The 18,828-nt window shown below is 33.7% G+C and overlaps 1 protein-coding gene across 2 annotated transcripts in view; it reads left to right on the forward strand.

Annotated features, from left to right (window-relative positions):
- The window catches only part of SNX2 (sorting nexin 2), a 66,666-nt gene extending 49,985 nt beyond the window's left edge, over positions 1-16,681 (forward strand). The window contains exons 9-15 of one of the 2 annotated variants that reach the window (XM_027874978.1): positions 937-1,050; positions 1,304-1,397; positions 3,278-3,483; positions 7,897-8,040; positions 9,328-9,408; positions 9,524-9,595; positions 16,519-16,681. In XM_027874978.1, coding sequence (XP_027730779.1) covers positions 937-1,050; positions 1,304-1,397; positions 3,278-3,483; positions 7,897-8,040; positions 9,328-9,408; positions 9,524-9,595; positions 16,519-16,569 — 762 coding nt within the window. In that variant the 3' untranslated portion in view covers positions 16,570-16,681. The remainder of the gene's footprint in view (positions 1-936; positions 1,051-1,303; positions 1,398-3,277; positions 3,484-7,896; positions 8,041-9,327; positions 9,409-9,523; positions 9,596-16,518) is intronic. The other variant, XM_027874979.1, reaches the window with a different exon arrangement.
- Positions 16,682-18,828: the final 2,147 nt, after the last annotated feature.

Raw genomic sequence — 18,828 nt, forward strand, 5'->3', positions numbered from 1 at the left:
TTAACTAGATTTCTAACAGACTATCTGTTTTAACAGAAATATTTTGAAATAATTTCTTGAAAACAAAGCTAACATTTAAATAGTAATCTAAATATTCTTGCCTTTTAAAAATAGACTAGGTCGGGGCAGCTAGGTAGCGCAGTGGATAGAGCACCGGCCCTGGATTCAGGAGGACCTGAACCTGAGTTCAAATGCGGCCTCAGACACATAACACTTACTAGCTGTGTGACCCTGGGCAAGTCACTTAACCCCGTTGCCTAAACCAAAAAACAAAACAAAAGAAAAATAGACTGAGTTGTTGATTAAGTACATTGTTGGAAATTTATATAAAATTATATATCATTTATGCAAAAATGTTTTTTGTGAAAAGCACTGGATGAAAATTTTAATATTAGGGTAAGAAATGTCAACTTTCTTACCTCCCTTTTCTGTATTTGAGGGATTTTGAAGTTCTGTAGACACATATCTGATATTTCAAACTCAACAGAGTTCTAGCCAAAATATTGCCTGATTTAGAATCTCAGATTTGAAAACTAGTAGTAAGAAATTAATCCTTACTTTGCGAATATAAATCCTAACCTAAAGAAAAAAATTTTACTCCCCCTTTCTTTATTAACAGCCTATCCCTGCTAGCAAACAGGTGGCTAGTGTTAGGGTACTTGGCAATTTCTTAATATTGTTTGACAAATAGGGTGTTTGTTCCATCTAAATGTAAAGATGCTGAAGAAAAGCAAATGTAAAGTCCATTTTTTAAGTTTTCCTTTGAGAATGTACAAGTAGTATATTTGAGAAATGAGGTCCTGCTATATTGAAATGTATGAGAGTGAAGAAAACACGACATCCCTTTTTATTTTTTTTTTTCAGTCCCTCTTGTGCCCAGTTAAACCTCCAGGCTTTTAACCGGTTTGTTTGCCCTTATTTGTCATTCAATTCCAGCTGCCGAGAGCAGTTAATACTCAGGCTCTGAGTGGAGCAGGAATATTGAGGATGGTGAACAAGGCTGCCGACGCTGTCAACAAAATGACAATCAAGATGAATGAATCGGATGCAGTAAGAGCTGATTTTTCGACTTGAATAATGAGATGAATTAATGAGCCTCAACAATTGCATTTTAAAGCTGTAGAAGTAGAAAATAGGATATTAATTTGCTTATTGAGTTTAGTTCTCAGCTACATCAGTTGGCCACCATGGCTATACATAGCTAATTTGTTGCTTTAAAACAGAGAGTATATCTTGCTATTGGTAAGCCAATTTATAGTGGTTTGTTCTTGCTAAATTAACTCCATTTTTCATTTTTTCCTAGTGGTTTGAGGAAAAGCAGCAGCAATTTGAGAATCTGGATCAGCAACTTAGGAAACTTCACGCCAGTGTTGAAGCCTTGGTCTGTCACAGAAAAGGTTGGTTTTATTCTTTTGTGAGTTTGGGACACTTAGGCTAACATAAAGTAGTTTATTAAATTAAAGGGATTATAATGTTCTAGAAAGACAACTTTAAATGTCAAATAGTAGTTGAAGGATACTCTTGTTTATTTCAGCTTATTTGTTCCTATCTGAATCTGATTTGCAATTGCAGAGTTTAGAAGTAGATTAATAATTACAATAATAACTAAAATTTATATAGGGCCTCTTATAAGCCAGGTACTGTGCTAAGTGCTACAAATATTATTTTATTTGATCCTCACAACAACCCTGGGAGGCAGATGCTAATATTATCCCTATTTTGCAGATGAGGAAACTGAGGTAAAAAGGTTAAGTAACTTGTCCAGTGTCACAGTGTCAGAGGCTAAATTTGAACTCATATCTTGACAGCAGAACCCATACTTTATTCACTGCGCTGCGCCATTATAAGTTACTAAAGCCTTAAAAGGGCTTTTGTAATAGAAATAAAATTATTCTATATTTCCAAATTGGAATATGTGTAAATGGCGTAGATTTTAGTTAATTTACATCATAAGAAAGCATTAAGATTTTTTTAAAATGTCCTTTAAAAAATATTTGCATTTGATTTGCATTTCTTTAACTAGTAGTGTAAACTTAAAAGTAAAGTATTTTATTCTTACTTTGAAAGAATTGGAAAACTGTAGCACTTCCTTGAGGTTCCACAGTAAAACTTTTGTGTATGTGTATACATACATACATATAGAGAGAGATTTTTATATTTTAGTCCTTTTAAGAGAAAAGGCTAGTTTTTTAAACAAAATTATATTTATCATAATACTTAGCAAATAATTCCCATGTGTCATTTTAATTAAAACATTAACAACTATACTAATGTGTAAATTTTTCATTTATTGAAGATAATTTTTAAGTAGCAATTACTATTCTCCTATCCTTTTGTGAAATAGGCCTTATAGAGCTTTAACAGAGGATTCGAATATAAAGTAACTAAGACTTCCAGCATATATAGTTGTCAGTGACCATTTCTGAAATACAAACAAAATATTTATTTTCCTTTTCTTAAACACTTTAAGGATCTCCATTTAGCTTTATCTAGATCCTTTGCTAAAGTTTCAATATAATTTGACTACCTCATTTTGAGTTTTGTTGAGCATCAAAGGAAGGAAAAGGAGATTTTTAATATTTCTACAGTTTTCACTTCTTTATTTGAATAGCTATTGAATTGTCCTTTTGAATTTTCTTTTCTTTGAATAGCTGTTTCACTAAGACCTATAAGCACTTGGTGATGAATAAGTTTGCAGGTTAGAGATTATGTGCTCCATTTATATGTTATACTTCTTAATGGCACATTCATTAATGTAATGGAAAAGCTTAAGATAATCTCCAGTCTACTACTCTCCTTCCTTAAAGATTTTGATACTTAATTATTTAAACCAGGGGTGGGGAACCTGAGGCCTTGAGGCCACATGTGGCCTTCTAGGTCCTTGGGTGCAGCCTTATGACTGAGTCCAAGTTTTACAGAACAAATCACTTTATTAAGGGGATTTGTTCTGTGAAGTTTGGATTCAGTCAGAGGGCTTCACTTGAGGACCTTAGAGGGCCACATGTGTCCTCAAGGCCACAGGTTCCCCACCCTTGATTTAAATATCGATTAGCCTCTGGAAATATAGACAGTGATGTCTCTCACTTGCTGCCAGGAGTTTTCTCTGAGTGTCTAGCATATTATGCCTAATGCTGTTTAATGTTTAATTGTTTCATACTCTTTTTCATGATGATTACTAACATGACGGCACATAAAGACACAAGTAAGAAACTGGACACTTGTATTAATTTGTTTTTCTTTCTAATGTACAGTAAAAGTTGTTACATTTCTTTTTCAGAACTTTCAGCCAACACAGCTGCCTTTGCCAAAAGTGCTGCCATGTTAGGTAATTCTGAGGATCATACTGCTTTATCTAGAGCTTTGTCTCAGCTTGCTGAGGTGGAAGAGAAGATAGACCAGTTACATCAGGAACAAGCCTTTGCTGACTTTTATGTGTTTTCAGAACTACTTAGTGACTACATTCGTCTTATTGCCGCAGTAAAAGTAAGCTACATTTTCCCTATTTTGACTCTTCCCTGTTCCCTCCCCCACTCCTCACTTTTCCCCTATTATGAACAGAAGAGTATTTATATTGGGAAAATTTCAGTTTCTTTTATATATTTGTTTTTTTAGAAGCATGCATATAGATGTACAGGTATATATGTATGGGTGTGTGTGTGTGTGTGTGTGTGTGTGTATGTGTGTACACATAGATAAGTACAAATAACCACAAATTATATCATGAGGATTGGAATTTCTTGATCTGACAAGCTATTTGGCTTTGACAATGAAGTAAAGTATTGACATTTCTAATAACTAAAAGGGATGCCAAATAAAGTCAAATATTGTACATGTATATTAAAGATAAAAGTTTAGAGCTAAATAATGTTAATGTTAGCCAATTAATTTAAATATTATCCAAAATGTTATGGGAAAATATCTGCTTCAGATATTTTAAAGATAATATACAAAGTTTTACAAGATTAGATACATAGACCAATATTATAGGCATCAGGAAAACCTTTTTGGAGAAAATGGCATTTGCATTGGATCTTCTAGGATTTCAAAATCACACATCAACAGAGATTGGAGAGAGCATCCTAAAGAAGAAAAAAGAAGACGAGTAAAGATTGAGGGGAAGTGCAGCTTATCTTCAATGAACAGTCCAGTTTAGCTAGAACATGGAATATGTGGAGAGGAGATACAAATGAAAAGCCTAATTATTAAAATGTTTACAAATGTTGTATCATCTACTGTAATCAAGCTGAAATCTCAAGACTGTGGAACTCTACTTCTGTGGATCTATGATCACATCTAAATAGATATTCCACCCCTGCCTTCAACAATGCAGATTGACACTCATCCGTGCTTTTTTATTCTGTGCCATTCCTGTCCTTGTCTTTCCACAAATCATTCATTAAAGATCTGTCAGTAAAAAGGATCTACAAGCTAGCGTCCTTCCTCTAGTTCCTTTAATATATTATAGATACCAATATAGTACTTGAGCCAGCTCTCTGTTATCTTTTGCTTTTAACACATGACTAGCCAATCTCATTTTCTGGTTATAAATTTAGAGATCCGTGGTTCCTCCCATTAGTTCTAATTCTTTATATCATGCCTAATGTGAAAAAATGTTTAATATGAAGGTATAAGTCGAGTCTCAGATTGCACACTGTTTTGGGGAGGGAGCAGGAGAGGAAGGGGAAAAAAATTTAAAACTCAAAATCTTATGGAAGAGAATGTTGAAAACTAAAAGTAAATAAAAAAATAAATTTAGAGATCATCTAATCCAACTCCCCTCATCCCCTCTATATTCTACAAATAAAGAAACTACGACTTAAAGAGATTTAGTGACTTTTACGTGCTCATACAGGTTAAATGACAGAGCGAGTATTGGAACTGAATCTCAGAGAGATGATCTGCATTCTCCTCTGTACCACGCCAACTTCTTTTAGAGGATCATAGATTTAAACCTTGAAGAAACCTCAAAGGCTGTGTAGTCCAACTCTTTCATTTAAAGACAAGCAAACTAAGACTCAGGGGTGTTAAATGACTTACCTAAGGTCACAGTAAGTGTGAGGGGTAGAATTTGGACTCGGGTTCTCTGATTCCAGAGCCAGTGTGCTTTCCACTGTACAGTTTTGCCTGTGATGACCTCGATGATTTAAGTACTTGTCACACACAAATCATCATTGTTAATATACTACAGCCTACTTATAGCTGTCATTTTTCCCCTCATTACTCTTTAGTTACCTGTAATTGTGATTTTTCCAAAATTGTGTTATTCCTTGATTCATAGCCAGAAAGCTTGACCAGGAGAATATTGTTACTAAAAAGTTGGACCTTTTGGGCAGGGTGTAGCCTAGGATCATTGAAAATGCTAAGTAGGACTTGTGAGTTATGAAAACACCAAGATAGTGGACTAGGCACCTTCCCCAATCCCTACTAACTCTCAAGGGCCTCTTCTCCCTCCACTCCCCACCCCCCAATAAGAATTATATGCCAGACAGAGAGCAGTTACAGCTAAATCCATCAGACAAAAAAGGGAAAACCACACCCAGCAAAATAAAACTTTGTTAACACAAAAATTGACAGTACTTACAAAGTACCTTTTGCCTGCCAGCCTTTACATTACCAATAGGGATATATAACCAACCTGTGGGTTTTTGCCTGAGGCCCATGTTGGAAATGCCTCCTGTTTCAGAGATTTTGCAAACAAACCTTGCTCCTCTGTTCATCCCCAACCCCATAACAAATGACAATCATTGATTCTGCCTAATGATATGTGGAGGAATTCTACCCCTCACACTTACTGCCATTATCTGCCTAGAGAAGTTCCTAGGTTAGGGACCCCCCCACCTCCACAAGACTGCAGACATACTCTGTCTGGAATATTGTCTGTACCCTCTTCTAATCTTATAAAAAGTCATAGGTGATGATTCAGTCCAGTGAAAGAAGAAAAGAACTACAGGAAGGGATGGGGAAGAGACTGAGTCAGAGGCCAGCCTTTATGGCATCATGGGCCTAAAAGAAAGGAGACTGAAAAAACAGCTATGGTCAGTTCCTATACTCACGTAGCTACTTACAGGAGGGACCAAAGCTGGTGAAACTTAAATCGCCTAATGTGGCAGGAGGCTGAAGCAATTTCCCAGTCTGATCTTGGGGGTGTACCCACTAGCAAAGAAGGAGGAATCAGAAAGTGAGTGATGAAGGAATATACGGAAAAAATGCTGAAAGACTAAAGATTTCAAGAGGAAAAAAGTTGGAGCACCATCAGATAAATCATTAGAAAAAATGAGTACTAAACCCTCAAAGAGATTACAAAGCTTTCTTGATGAATGTTATAAGACAAAAAAAAAGTGGGACAGTGCTTGATGAAACAAGAATGAAAAAAGTGCCAGAATGTATTGCTTTCAAAGCAAAAAAAAATTTTTTTTTTTTGATCTATAGATCAGAAAGATTTGAATTTAAGCTTTTTCCAAAGAAGCCAAAGAGAAAGAAATTCTGCAGAAGAGAAGTAAAAGGACTCATTTTGTGATTCCTGTTTGACCTGAATGGCTGGGGAAACTGGAAAGCAGACTGGCAGAAATTAGTTTTAGACCATCTAAATGGGCACATGAGGTTAATTTTAAATATGCCATTAAAAAATAGTCAGAATCAGATAACATCTTTTATAGCAGTTCTTACAATATTATTTCTTAACCAAACAAAGGATAGAAGCCATTACAAAAGGTAAAGTAATTTAAATTACATAAATTAAAAGGTGTTTCTATTAACAGAATTAATACTACTCAGCATAGAAACAGATGACTAAGAAAAAAATCTTTGTATCAAATATTTCTGATGTCTGCTATGCAAGATATATAGATTGCTTATAAAGTAGCCAAAAGCACTTCTCTGATAGATAAGTAGCCAAAGGATTTGAGTTCTCAAAAGAATTGTTAAGTATTAATGATATGAAAGAATGCTATAATTCATGTATTTATAAAGTGTAAATGAGGTATCACTCAGCAAATAAGCTGAAAACAAGGTGGGAAGAGCCTGTGTTAAAGACATTGTGGAAGGAGAGGTGTAATTGTGTATTTTGATGGAGCTTTGAACTAGTCCACCCATTGGTAAGCAATTTAGAATTTTGCAAAGAGAGTGACAAAAATATCATTATCCTTTGATCTGGGACTTTGGTTTACATTTGAAAAACAACATGCTCCTTTAGAAATCTCTTTAAAAGCTAAAAAAAATTTTGAAAACTTACTTATTCTGAACCTCCTTAAAAGTCCTGAAAGTGGATTTTGCCATATGTGGATTAGTTGAAGGAAGTAAGGATGTTTAGTTTAGAAAAGAGAAAACTCAGTGGGGGACATGAAAGTTGTGCTTAGTTATTTGAAAATCTGTAATGTGGAAGAAGATTAGATTTCTTTCTCTTGGCCCTAGTGAGCAGAATTAGAAGTAATGGAGAAGTTACAGAGAAGAATTTAGTTGTGATATAAGGTAAAAATACTTTGTAAAAATTAGATCTTTCCAGAAATGAAATGGACTGCGCTCCCAGGCAGTATTCCTTCCCAGAGGTCTTCAAACAAAGGTTGGATAACCACTTGTTGAGTATATGTCAGAGATGGGTTCAGTTTGAATCAGATGGTCTCTTAAATTCCAAATCTGAGAGTCTATGATTCTGGTATGGACCTCAGTTTAATTTATTTATCCTTCATTTTATTTTGTCTTTTGTCAGTTTTTGAAACCATTGAGTATGAATTTTCTTTTTTCTTAACCGATATATTTGCATTGAAGATAATAATCTTAATGAATTAAAGTTTATACAGCCTGGTAGTTTTATGTTCTCCAATTTCACATTACTTCTAGAGTCATGAAATGTCAAATTATGTATTTCATTGTTAAAATTGTGATAATATCATGTTATAGGGTGTGTTTGATCATCGAATGAAATGTTGGCAGAAATGGGATGATGCTCAGATTACTTTGCAGAAAAAACGTGAAGCTGAAGCAAAAATGATGCTTGCCAACAAACCAGATAAAATACAGCAAGCTAAAAATGAAATCAGAGAGGTAATTGATGTCAGTTGTTTTATCTGTTCACATTGTTAGATCTAAATTATTCATAATTCATTCATTAATGCATATTTTTCATGTATTTAATTTCTGAACCATTGGGCACTTTGGCTGTTTCCATATATTTCTCGATTTTTTAGATTTATTTTAATAAATTCTACATAGTTGGTCTGGAATAACAAGAATCTCAGGACCCTTAGCTTATGCCTAGTGAAGATAGAGTCAAAATGATGGACAGATATGGGGGAAATATTTTAAATTATCCTTTACCATAATTTTAACTTTTTTTGTAGTTTAAATGGTTAAACATATATGTGTCTAAAAAAGGATCAGAGTAAGAGCTATCCTATGTTTTGTTGTCTTTTGCAACATTCTCCCCATATATATGTATGTATATATGGTATTTTAGTAAATTTGTGGAGGTTTGTCATAATATATACGCTTTTTTTGCCATGCTTCAATAAGGAAATTGAAGAGGTAGGACAAACTTTATATTTTTGAAAATAAATACAAATGCTCTTTAAAGAGTATGTGCCAGTGTTGTTATATAAAGGGGAGCCATCATTTGCATAGCTTAAATTTTCACAGTTGTTTTTATTTTGGCTGCTTCATTGGTCACTAATCACAATTTGTTTTGTTCATTGCTGCATTTGATATATTTACCCATACTAACCTTGATATAGTTACTAGGGAATTTGTTCTTCTCTGAACTTAATTCCACCAGTGATTTTTACCTTTTTCAGTCAGATTTTAAAATAATTTATTCTGTATGGATTTTAATTTAAAGTATTTTCATGGATATGTTTATAGCTTCTTTTATTTAAATGAAAAATACTCATAAGTAAAATCTTTACAGACATTTAATATTTTGAAAATGTAAGAGAAAGGGAAGGAGAAGAATATCAGTATAACACTAATATTTTGTTATCTGAGATTTTCATCTGTTATGCTTTATCTATAGAAAATGAAATCCAGAGCATCCCAATGCTGAGTTAGTCTCTATTGGGGAAGTTAAATATTAATAAACTTTCAAAAATGAACTGTTGTTAAGTAAAGAAGGCTGAGGTATGTTAGTTCTATTTAAAGAGCACATAAAAGTTTGAAATGTGGTATCAAGAGTTATAATTTTGAGCTTCTTTGAGGCACTAAAAGTATTATGTTGAAGTTTAACTTATTAGATAAGACATTGTAGATTTAAAACTAACTTCTTTGCTAGATGGAGATAAAAAGTAATTCTGTGTGTGTGTGTGTGTGTGTGTGTGTGTGTGTGTTTTTCTTTGTCAGTGGGAAGCCAAAGTTCAGCAAGGAGAGAGAGACTTTGAACAAATCTCCAAAACTATTAGAAAGGAGGTTGGAAGATTTGAGGCATGTATAATAGTTTTCTACTTTCCATGAGAACATAATGAGATTTTATTGCAATTTTATCTTAAATAATTTGCTTTTTTGATTATGAGAAATTTTGTTTTATTTCATTTAATAGAAGGAACGAGTGAAAGACTTTAAAACTGTTATTATCAAGTACTTGGAATCATTAGTACAAACACAACAACAGGTAAGCTAGATTCAATAATTTTTAAATTATAAAATTTGCTTTCCACATAACTTAAAATGTTTTGTTGTTGCCTTTTAAAATACCACTATCAGGGAAATATAGTTAGTAATAGTAACTATGAAAAAAATTTTGAAGCAAGTTGCTGTGATAAAGGCCTCATTTCTCAAACATATAGAGAACTGAGTCACATTTATAAAAATAAGAGCCATTCCCCAACTGATAAATGATCAAAAGATATGATCAGTTTTTAGATGAAGTAATCAAAGCCATCTATAGTCATCTGAAAAAATATAACTCACTGTTGATTAAACAATTCTGAGGTACTATCTCATCTCTATTAGATTGGTTAATTGGACAGAAAAAGTAAATGACAAATGTTGGAGGGGATGTGGGAAAAAATAAGACCTTAATGCACTATTGGTGGAGTTGTGAACTGATTCAACCATTCTGTAGAGCAATTTGGAACTATGCCCAAAGGGTTATAAAACCTTTGACCTAGCAGTACCACTACTTGGTCAGTATCCCAAAAGAAATAAAAAAACAAAAAGTAAAAGTACCTATGTATATAAAAATATTTATAGCAGCTCTTTTCTAGGGGTAAAGAATTAGAAGTTGAGGGGAAACTCATCAATTGGGGAATTGCCGAACAAGTTGTGGTATGTGATTATGATGGGATACTATTGTACTATAAGAAATAATGAGCAGAATGCTCTTAGAAAAACCTGGAAAGACTTGCATAGGCTGATGTAAAATGAAATGTACTGTGTACAAAATAACAGAAATATTATTGTAAGGTGATGAATGGTGAATGACTTGGCAAGACAACTTTGAAGGAATTATGATCAAAAATGCTATCGATCCCCAGAGAAAGAACTGATGATGTCAGAATACAGATTGAAGTATACTTTTTTTTTTAACTTTATTTTTCTGGAGGTTTTTTTTTTTCTATCACAACATGACTGTTATGGAAATGTTTTGCATGACTACACATGTATAACCTATATTGAATTGGTTACCTTCTCAAGGGGAGGAAGGGAGAGAAATTTTGAACTCAGAGTTTTAAAAACAAATGTTAAAAATTGTTTGTACATGTAACTGAGGAAAAATAAAATACTAAATACAATGAAAATAAAGAGTAGAAAAACAAAATAAAACAAAATACCACTATCGACGCTCACCTCTATCACCCAAGCATAGAACCTTTCCAAGAAAAAACAGTTACATACAACATTTTCCACCTCTCTAGAGCCTAGCCGGTCTTTGCATTTAATCTTAATTCCATTATCTTTTTATTGTTATTTTTTGTTACATTATTGTGGTCATTATATATGTTGTTCCCCTCGTTCCGTTTTCTTTGCCCTGATTCATTTCATAAACGTTTCTCTTAAGTCCTCATACTTCTCATTTTTCATGGTGCAGTAATCTCCCATGATATTCATATATTTGTTCAGCCATTCCCCAGTTAAGGGGCAAAACATTTATACTTTAACATGTTTGTTGTTTGTTTTGTTTGCTTTTTTGTTTTTGGTATACCACAAGTGCTATTATGAATATTGTGGTAAATATGTGGTACTTTTCTTTCTCTTTGATCTCCTTGCATTTATGGCCAGTAGTGAGATTGCTGGCTTACAGGTCTGAGCAGTTTATTAACTTCTTGCATAATTCCAAATTGTTTAACAGAATAAGTGGATCGATTCACCTCTCTCCCAATAAATTATATTAGTGTTCCTGTCTTTTTGAAGCCCCTCCAACATGAACTTTTTCTGTCTTTGACCATCTCTGTCAAATTATTGGGTATAAAGTAAAACTCAGACTTACTTTGATTATAATTTGTTTTATCATTATTCATTTGAAACAGTTTTTCATAATTGTTATTGTGTGTCTTGATTTGCAAATCTTTTGTTCTTATCCTTTGATTTTCCATATAATTTCTTACTTTTAGACTTGATAATGAAATTATTAATAGATTGAATTTGTGTTTTCCTTTCTATCTCGGAGGGGAGATTTCTGAAAATAAAATGCTAGTTTTGAGGTAATAGTTGTTTTTATAGCAAGAAACAAAATAATTTGCACTGTTTCTACTGCGGATATTTTTAATTTACCTGAGAAATTCAAATAACTGTCCAGAGGTTCATAGCTTTCAGAAATAGAGCAGTGTACTATCCTATTGTACTCTACCCTCATCAGAGTATTATAGAATACCACAGTTTAAGGACATTGATACCCTGTATTGTAGCCAGAGTAGAGTAACCAAAATAGTAAAGGGCCTTGGGTCCATGACATGAGAGAATTGATTGAAGGAACTGGCCAGCTTTAACTTGGAAATGAGAGGACTCAGGGGAGACACGGTAGCTCTTTTCAAGTATTTAAAGGGATATCATGTGAAGGAGGGAATAGACTTGTTTTGTTTTTGCCCAGAGAGCCAAACTTAGAGCAGAGGGTAGAAGTTGTCACGAGGTCACTTTACACTTCCTAACAATTAGAGTTACCCAAGAGTGAAATGAGCTGCCTTCAGAGGTGCTAAGTCTCCCTTCCTTGGAGGTCGTCAAGCAGAGACCACTTGTCAGGCATATTATAATAGGGATTCCTTTCATGTATAAGTTGGACCATATATGGCCTCAGAGGTCCCTTCCAACTTTCAGATTCTGTAGTCTGGGACTTGGGCAAATGAAAACCTTAGGGAAGGCTTTTCATTTTTACTGTTTGACTAAAAACTAAAGTATTGACTAAAGTATTTTTAATTTAAAATTCTGTTACTATATTTTGTTTTTATACAGTTTCATTTCACCTTCCATCTCCCAAAGAGGTATCCTTTATGTAAAAGTATAAAACAGAGAGTAAAAAACCAGTCAGCAAAAATAACCAATACATCAACTATTTCTCACATTATATGCATGAATCTACACCCCTGCCCCATAGTATACACCTTCTGCAAAAAAGGGAAGAAAATGCATTCTTATATTTCTTCTTTGGAGTTAAGTTTGGTCAGTATAAGTTTGTAGCATTCAATTTTAGTTGTTTTCTTATTTTTTCCCTTTATGTTGTTTTTGTATTTTGTTTTCCTGGTTCTTCATACTTTACTTTCCATCCACTCATATAAGCCTTTCTATACTTCTCTGTATTCATCATGTTCATCATTTGTTACAGCACAGTAATATTACATGTCACTCATGTACCACCATTTATTTTAGACATTCCCCAGTCTATGGACATTTACTTTGCCTCTAGGTTGCTACCACAAATGTGATAAGAATATTTTGGCAGGACCTATATGCCTTACAGTGGAATCTTTGGGTTCTAAAACGTTAAACAGATCAGTAAAAGGAGTCCATAAAAGCTCCAACAAAAAACTAATCCTGTATCTTTTAACAAAAAAAAAAAGTTGTACAAAGCATCATGACTTAAGAAGGGAATAATGTAATTCTAATGGAAAAACATCTATATATAAGATATAAGCTTTAGAATTAATAGGTGATTTTAAAACAAATGTTTAGAGTATGAAGTTTTTTTTATCAACTATGCACTTTTAAGTTTGTTCACATTTAATATTGTGTTTAAGGAATTATAACCTAAGAATCAAGAGAGACACTGTAAAAGTTCTTCTGTAGTGGAAAGAGTACTAGATACACCAACATTTTCTATGGAGGTAAAGCAGTGGCCATAATGAGGAGGCAAAAAGGACCTGGAATTTGCCATAATCATCCAACATGATTTCCTTGCCAAGCAGAGATTTGTCAACAAAGGACACTACTGGTTTAATAAATTTATTTGCAAAACCCTACAGGACAAGGATGGTGGAAGATCATGAAAAGTATCACCTCACAGGACAATGAGAGGTCATGGAGGGAAAATGAGTTTACAGAAAACTTGGCAGGATGTCCAGTTAAGCTGCATGATCTAAAGAAGATTTAAGGATAAAACTGGAAGGAGGACAGCAACAGATGAAAAAACTGGCTAACATTTTTATAACTTTTTTTCATCAATGACAATGGAGCCATCACATTTGGACATCAGATGAACTACATGAGGAAGTAGAAGTGGCTTAAAGTAAATGGAGATAAGAAGAGCACTTGGACCAGACTAAGCCTACAGAGAAGCGATCTTTGCAGGAATTGATAAAATTTAGAGGGAATTGTGGATTTGATTCTCAAGATATCTGAAAGAGGTGAAGACACTTCAAAATTAGAAAAAATACAAATGTTATTCCTATTGGGAAAAAAAAGGCAATGGAGAGCTCATCAGTAACCACTTTCCCATATACCTAACCCTAACCCATATACCTATCTTATTCCTACAAATTTTTTGTTGCTACATTTTGTTTTATTACAAATACTTGCCTATAAATATAATTAAGTAAAAACAGTCTGTTAAGAGTGATCGTAACCAAAGCAAATGACATTTCACACCCTTATCGTTTATCACATTAACAAAAAAGAAGGATCTGAAATCAAGACTGGTCATTCTGTTTGACCTGAATTCTGTTGTGTTTTAGTGAACATAATTTTAATCACTGTGATTTTGTTCTTTTAGTTCTCATTTCTTTGCTCTGCATCAGTTTATAAAAGCCTTTCCATGTTTCTCTGAATTCTTCATATTTTAAATTGCTTCTGATAAAATCCTTACATTTTTATACCACGGTTTTTCATCTATACCCCATTTGTTGGACAGTTTGTTTCCAGCGTTTTCATATACAAATTGTGCTGCTATGAATATATATATATATATATGTGTGTATATGTATGTATGTTTATATATGTATATGTATATATGAGACTTTTCTTTCTGTCATTAAACTCCTTTGGGTCTAAATCCAGTTTAATAACTTTATACAATTTCTAATTGTTTTCTAAATGGACCAATTAACATCTCTCTGCTATTAGTGTGTATTAGTGTACACACATTTTCAAACCCTCCTCCAACACTGACTTTGCATTTTTTACCAGCCTTACCAGTTTCATGGTTATGGATAGGCAAGCAGGCTGATGGTCTTCAGAGACCATATCATTCAGGCCATCTAATCCACTCTGTACCTGAATAGTAATCTCTTCTATTATTATATAATCTACAAGTTGATATATTGTTTCTACATAAAGACTGCTAGGTTTTCCAACTGTTTCACAAAGTATTCCTTTTTACTTTTGGTTATCTCTGTTAGGAAGTTTTTGCTTACCTCCAGCCTGAATTTGTCACTTTGCAACTTCTGCTCTAAATGACTTCTAATTCTTCTCTCTAAGTCAAAGATCACAACTCTATTCTTTTTTCTGTTTCACAGCCTCTTTAAATAGTTGAAGACAGATATATTATTCCCTCTCCTCAAGTCCTGTCTTTTTCAAACTAATGATCCTAACTTCCTTTAACTGATACTAATGTGGCAAGAACTTTGAGGTCCCTCACTGTCCTCATTGCTTTCCTCTGCATGAACTCAGACTTACAAGTGCCCTTCCTAAAATGTGACAATTATAACTGAACACATTATTCTTTATGTAGTCTGAACAAGGGAAAATACAGTGTTGATTTACATATTAGAAAAGTGCATAGAATACGCTATTCCACTCTACTTATTGTTTGACTATAAAACTTTTGTTTTGGTACAGGGAAATCATGCATAGTAAAAACAGAAGGCCACTTTAAAAGTATCTTCTTGTGACGTGTTAGGATCATACGAAATTGCTTGATAGATGCAGGAGGAGAGAAAATTTTGTTTGATCTTTTGATTATTAGTATCAAGAGAGGCATGTAACAAAGAGATTTGTATTTTGCTAGAGGTTTTGCCACTGTCATGGGAGATGACAAGTGCAGATTTGGTTAAAAAAAAAAATCCCTCACAAATACTTATATGTTGGTGCATTAGAGTGCTGGTCCTGGAGTCAGGAAGTCCTGAGTTCAAACCTAGGCACTTATTAACTATGTGACTCTGGACAAGTCTTCTCAGCTGTAAAATGAGGATGATAATAGCACCTGTCCCTCACAGTTGCTATGATAATCAAGTGAGATAATTTGTAAAAGTGCTTAGCATAGTGTCTGGCACATAGTAGCTGCTACATAAATGATTATTCCCTATATTCACTTCCCTGATTGCCCCCAAAGTTTGGTAAACCTTCTCAACGAGATGCAGTTATTGTACACACTACTAAAACCAACTGGATGGAGACTTTCAGACCATGATATGTAGTCCATCCATACACATATATTGGATGGATACTGCAGATAAAAAATAATTGAATTAGAGAAAAGGAGTGAGTTGGATTAGATCTGAGAAAGTGAGTAGAGCTTTCATGACCCCCCCCACCTGAAAGAAAAAGATATCATAGAACAAAATACTTTTCTATATTGCTGCAAAACTGGGAAGATCAGCCTTCAAAGAATCAAAAGGAAAGGCCACCCAAAATGCAATAGTAGCTATGATTAGACTGTGTGGCATTACCAAGGATGAACTGCATGCAGAAGTGGCATAAAAGATATCAGTAAAGAGATCTGTAACCAGAAAGGGATTTGAGCTAGATATATGATTTAAAAAAAAAAAAAAAAACAAAGAGGCCACTTGCTGCACTAGTACTTATGTAAGGTTCAGAGACTCAAAGGAGTGCCCTTAGCAAGTTAGGTTGACACCCCAGTGGAAGATTTATGGGAAGACATACAAGAGTAATGTGGGATGAAAAGGTAGGAATGGGGTTGCAGTTTACTGCAAAGTGTATTCATATCAATGATTTACATTTAGATAGCTAATGTTTTAATTGGTTAACATTTATTTAATATTCAGCTGACCAAATAATTCATTAAAATGATAAAAGATTTTTGTCAATTTGATTTCCAGCTGAATTGATATTAGTCATTTTTAGTATCTTAGGCTACTTTTAGCAGATTAGTACATGTATATGCCAATGTAAAATAACACTCACATCCTTTTGTTTTTATCTACACAGCTGATAAAGTACTGGGAGGCATTCCTACCTGAAGCCAAAGCCATTGCCTAGCAAGGTGACTTCAAGTCAGAAGATTCTCTGGATGTTTTTTTCTCAGTTATGCTAAATTCCACAATGAAATCACTTTACATCTAAATAAACCACTATATATTTTATGAATTAACATGTGGCTTTTTTTATATACTCTGACATTTTATTAACAAGCTGCATGTCCTGACCCTCTCTGAATCAAGTGGACTGTGGCATGACATTCTGCAGTACTTTGCTGAATTGAACACTATTGTGTCTTAATACTTGCACTAAAAAAGTGCACTGCAAGGCCAGAAAGTTTTACAATATTTTTTCTTTACAATGTGTTCTGTTATTACTACTACTGTTATCTGACCTCTTTAAATCAAATTATAATTGCATTGATTAATGTTCACTTATACATTCCTGTACAGAATCATGATTTTGTGATTACAATAATAAAAGATTGTACCTTGTGAAATACTAGTTTACACAGATTTTTTGAGTATGGTGATTAATATATAGGAACTTTTAAAATGTTTTTAATGATACATATTTTTTCTTCTAGAAAATCTAGTTTCCATTATTAATTATTTTTATTCATGGTAGGATTTGAAATTGTTATTGAAAAAAAGTAATCTGGTTTATTTATCAGAAGTCATTGAGCAGCATGGTAAGATGGAAAAGGTTTTGGTCATATGGTCTGGGAGCAAATTTTGGCTTTGCCATTTGCTGCCTGTGTGTAACTTTGAACAAGTCCTTTAATCTCTTTAAACCTCAGTTTCCTCCTCAATAAAATTAGTGGGTTGGATTAGATGACCTCCAAGGTCCCAACTCTAAATCTATGATCCTGTGACCAAAAGAAATCTTCATTTTTCAAAGATAACCAAAGAGTGTTCATACTAGAGTAAGTAAGGAATAGAGAAGCCATGGGTATTTGACTTTATCTATAAACAACTTAAGAAGTGTAGTTTGTCCAGGAAAAAAAAAATGTTTTCTGTGCTTCTGGTTATAAATTTTATGTATTTATCACATATTCCATTATTGCTCTGATTATCCCAGACTTATAAGTACTAAAATAAATTTTCACACATCATAAAATTTAAGATTTTATAATTATGTATACATACACATATTTATAATTTTACACATATGCACACACTTTAACGTCATAAAATGTAACTTTTTTCCAAGACAGGATTGACAACCGATAGCATATGTTGTTAAAGAAAGATGCAAAGTGACTGAGTGACAAATATGAACTTAGACAAAATTGTAAATTAAGTGAAATTTCTTTGCTTAGTATCTATCTTAACAGTCTAAATCCTTGCTTTTGGGGGCAGCTAGGTGGCACAGAGGATAGAACACTGGCCCTGAAGTCAGGAGGACCTGAGTTCAAATCTGGCCTCAGACCAAACACTTGACGCTTACTAGCTGTGTGACCCTGGGCAAGTCACTTAACCCCAATTGCCTAAAAATAAATAAATAAATAAATGAAATGAATCCTTGCTTTCTAAATCCTCATATCAGTATTAACTGATATGAGTTAACATTACGTGTGTTCCTTTTCCAATGCTCCATTTTAAAAGGAGCCCTTGCATATAGAACCTGTAATACCTTTTCCTACATCCCTTTCACTACCCTGTTTCTGAAAAGGCAGTAAACAACAGTCTTTATTTTACCCCTTCTGAATGGTTTCTGCTCTCTGATAAGAAGGCTCATAGTATGCAATTAATATTAATGAAACTTGATCATCCCAGTGAAATGTCCTAAATAGTGAGCATGGCTAAAAACATTAGAGGAAATTAGAACGTAAATAATAATTGTTGCCCTCTCCTATCCCTCTTTTCCCAAGGTAAGTCTTTTATATCCTGAACATGGTTTATTTGTCAGAGAAGGATTATGGTTGCAAGGAGCAGTGAAGGTTGATGTCCCATATTTGTTTCCTTTTTTTTCCAGCCCTCTTTAAGATTTCATCTCATTTTTTGCTAAAAATTTTCAAATCCTATCCCTGAAATTAAATGGCTCTTTGACTACCTTCCAATGAGATATGACTTATACATCAGTACCCCTGGAGCTTTGGTGAGCCAGAGAACTGTAGATGTAAGAATACTACAGTTCAGGCTCTCAAATAGTCACACAGTAAGAATAAGCACTATAATAGGTCAGATAACAATAGGTTTATTTAAAAAAACAAAACAAAACCTTTTGTTTATAAGATTATAGCCAAAGAGGAAGGGTAGCTCACCTTGTGTTATATAAAATCACAGAGGAATAAAATTATTGGAAGCTACTGGTTAT

This window comes from Vombatus ursinus, unplaced genomic scaffold (assembly GCF_900497805.2).
Source record: "Vombatus ursinus unplaced genomic scaffold, bare-nosed wombat genome assembly UNPS02014807.1, whole genome shotgun sequence".
In the NCBI taxonomy this organism is placed as follows: Eukaryota; Metazoa; Chordata; class Mammalia; order Diprotodontia; family Vombatidae; genus Vombatus; species Vombatus ursinus.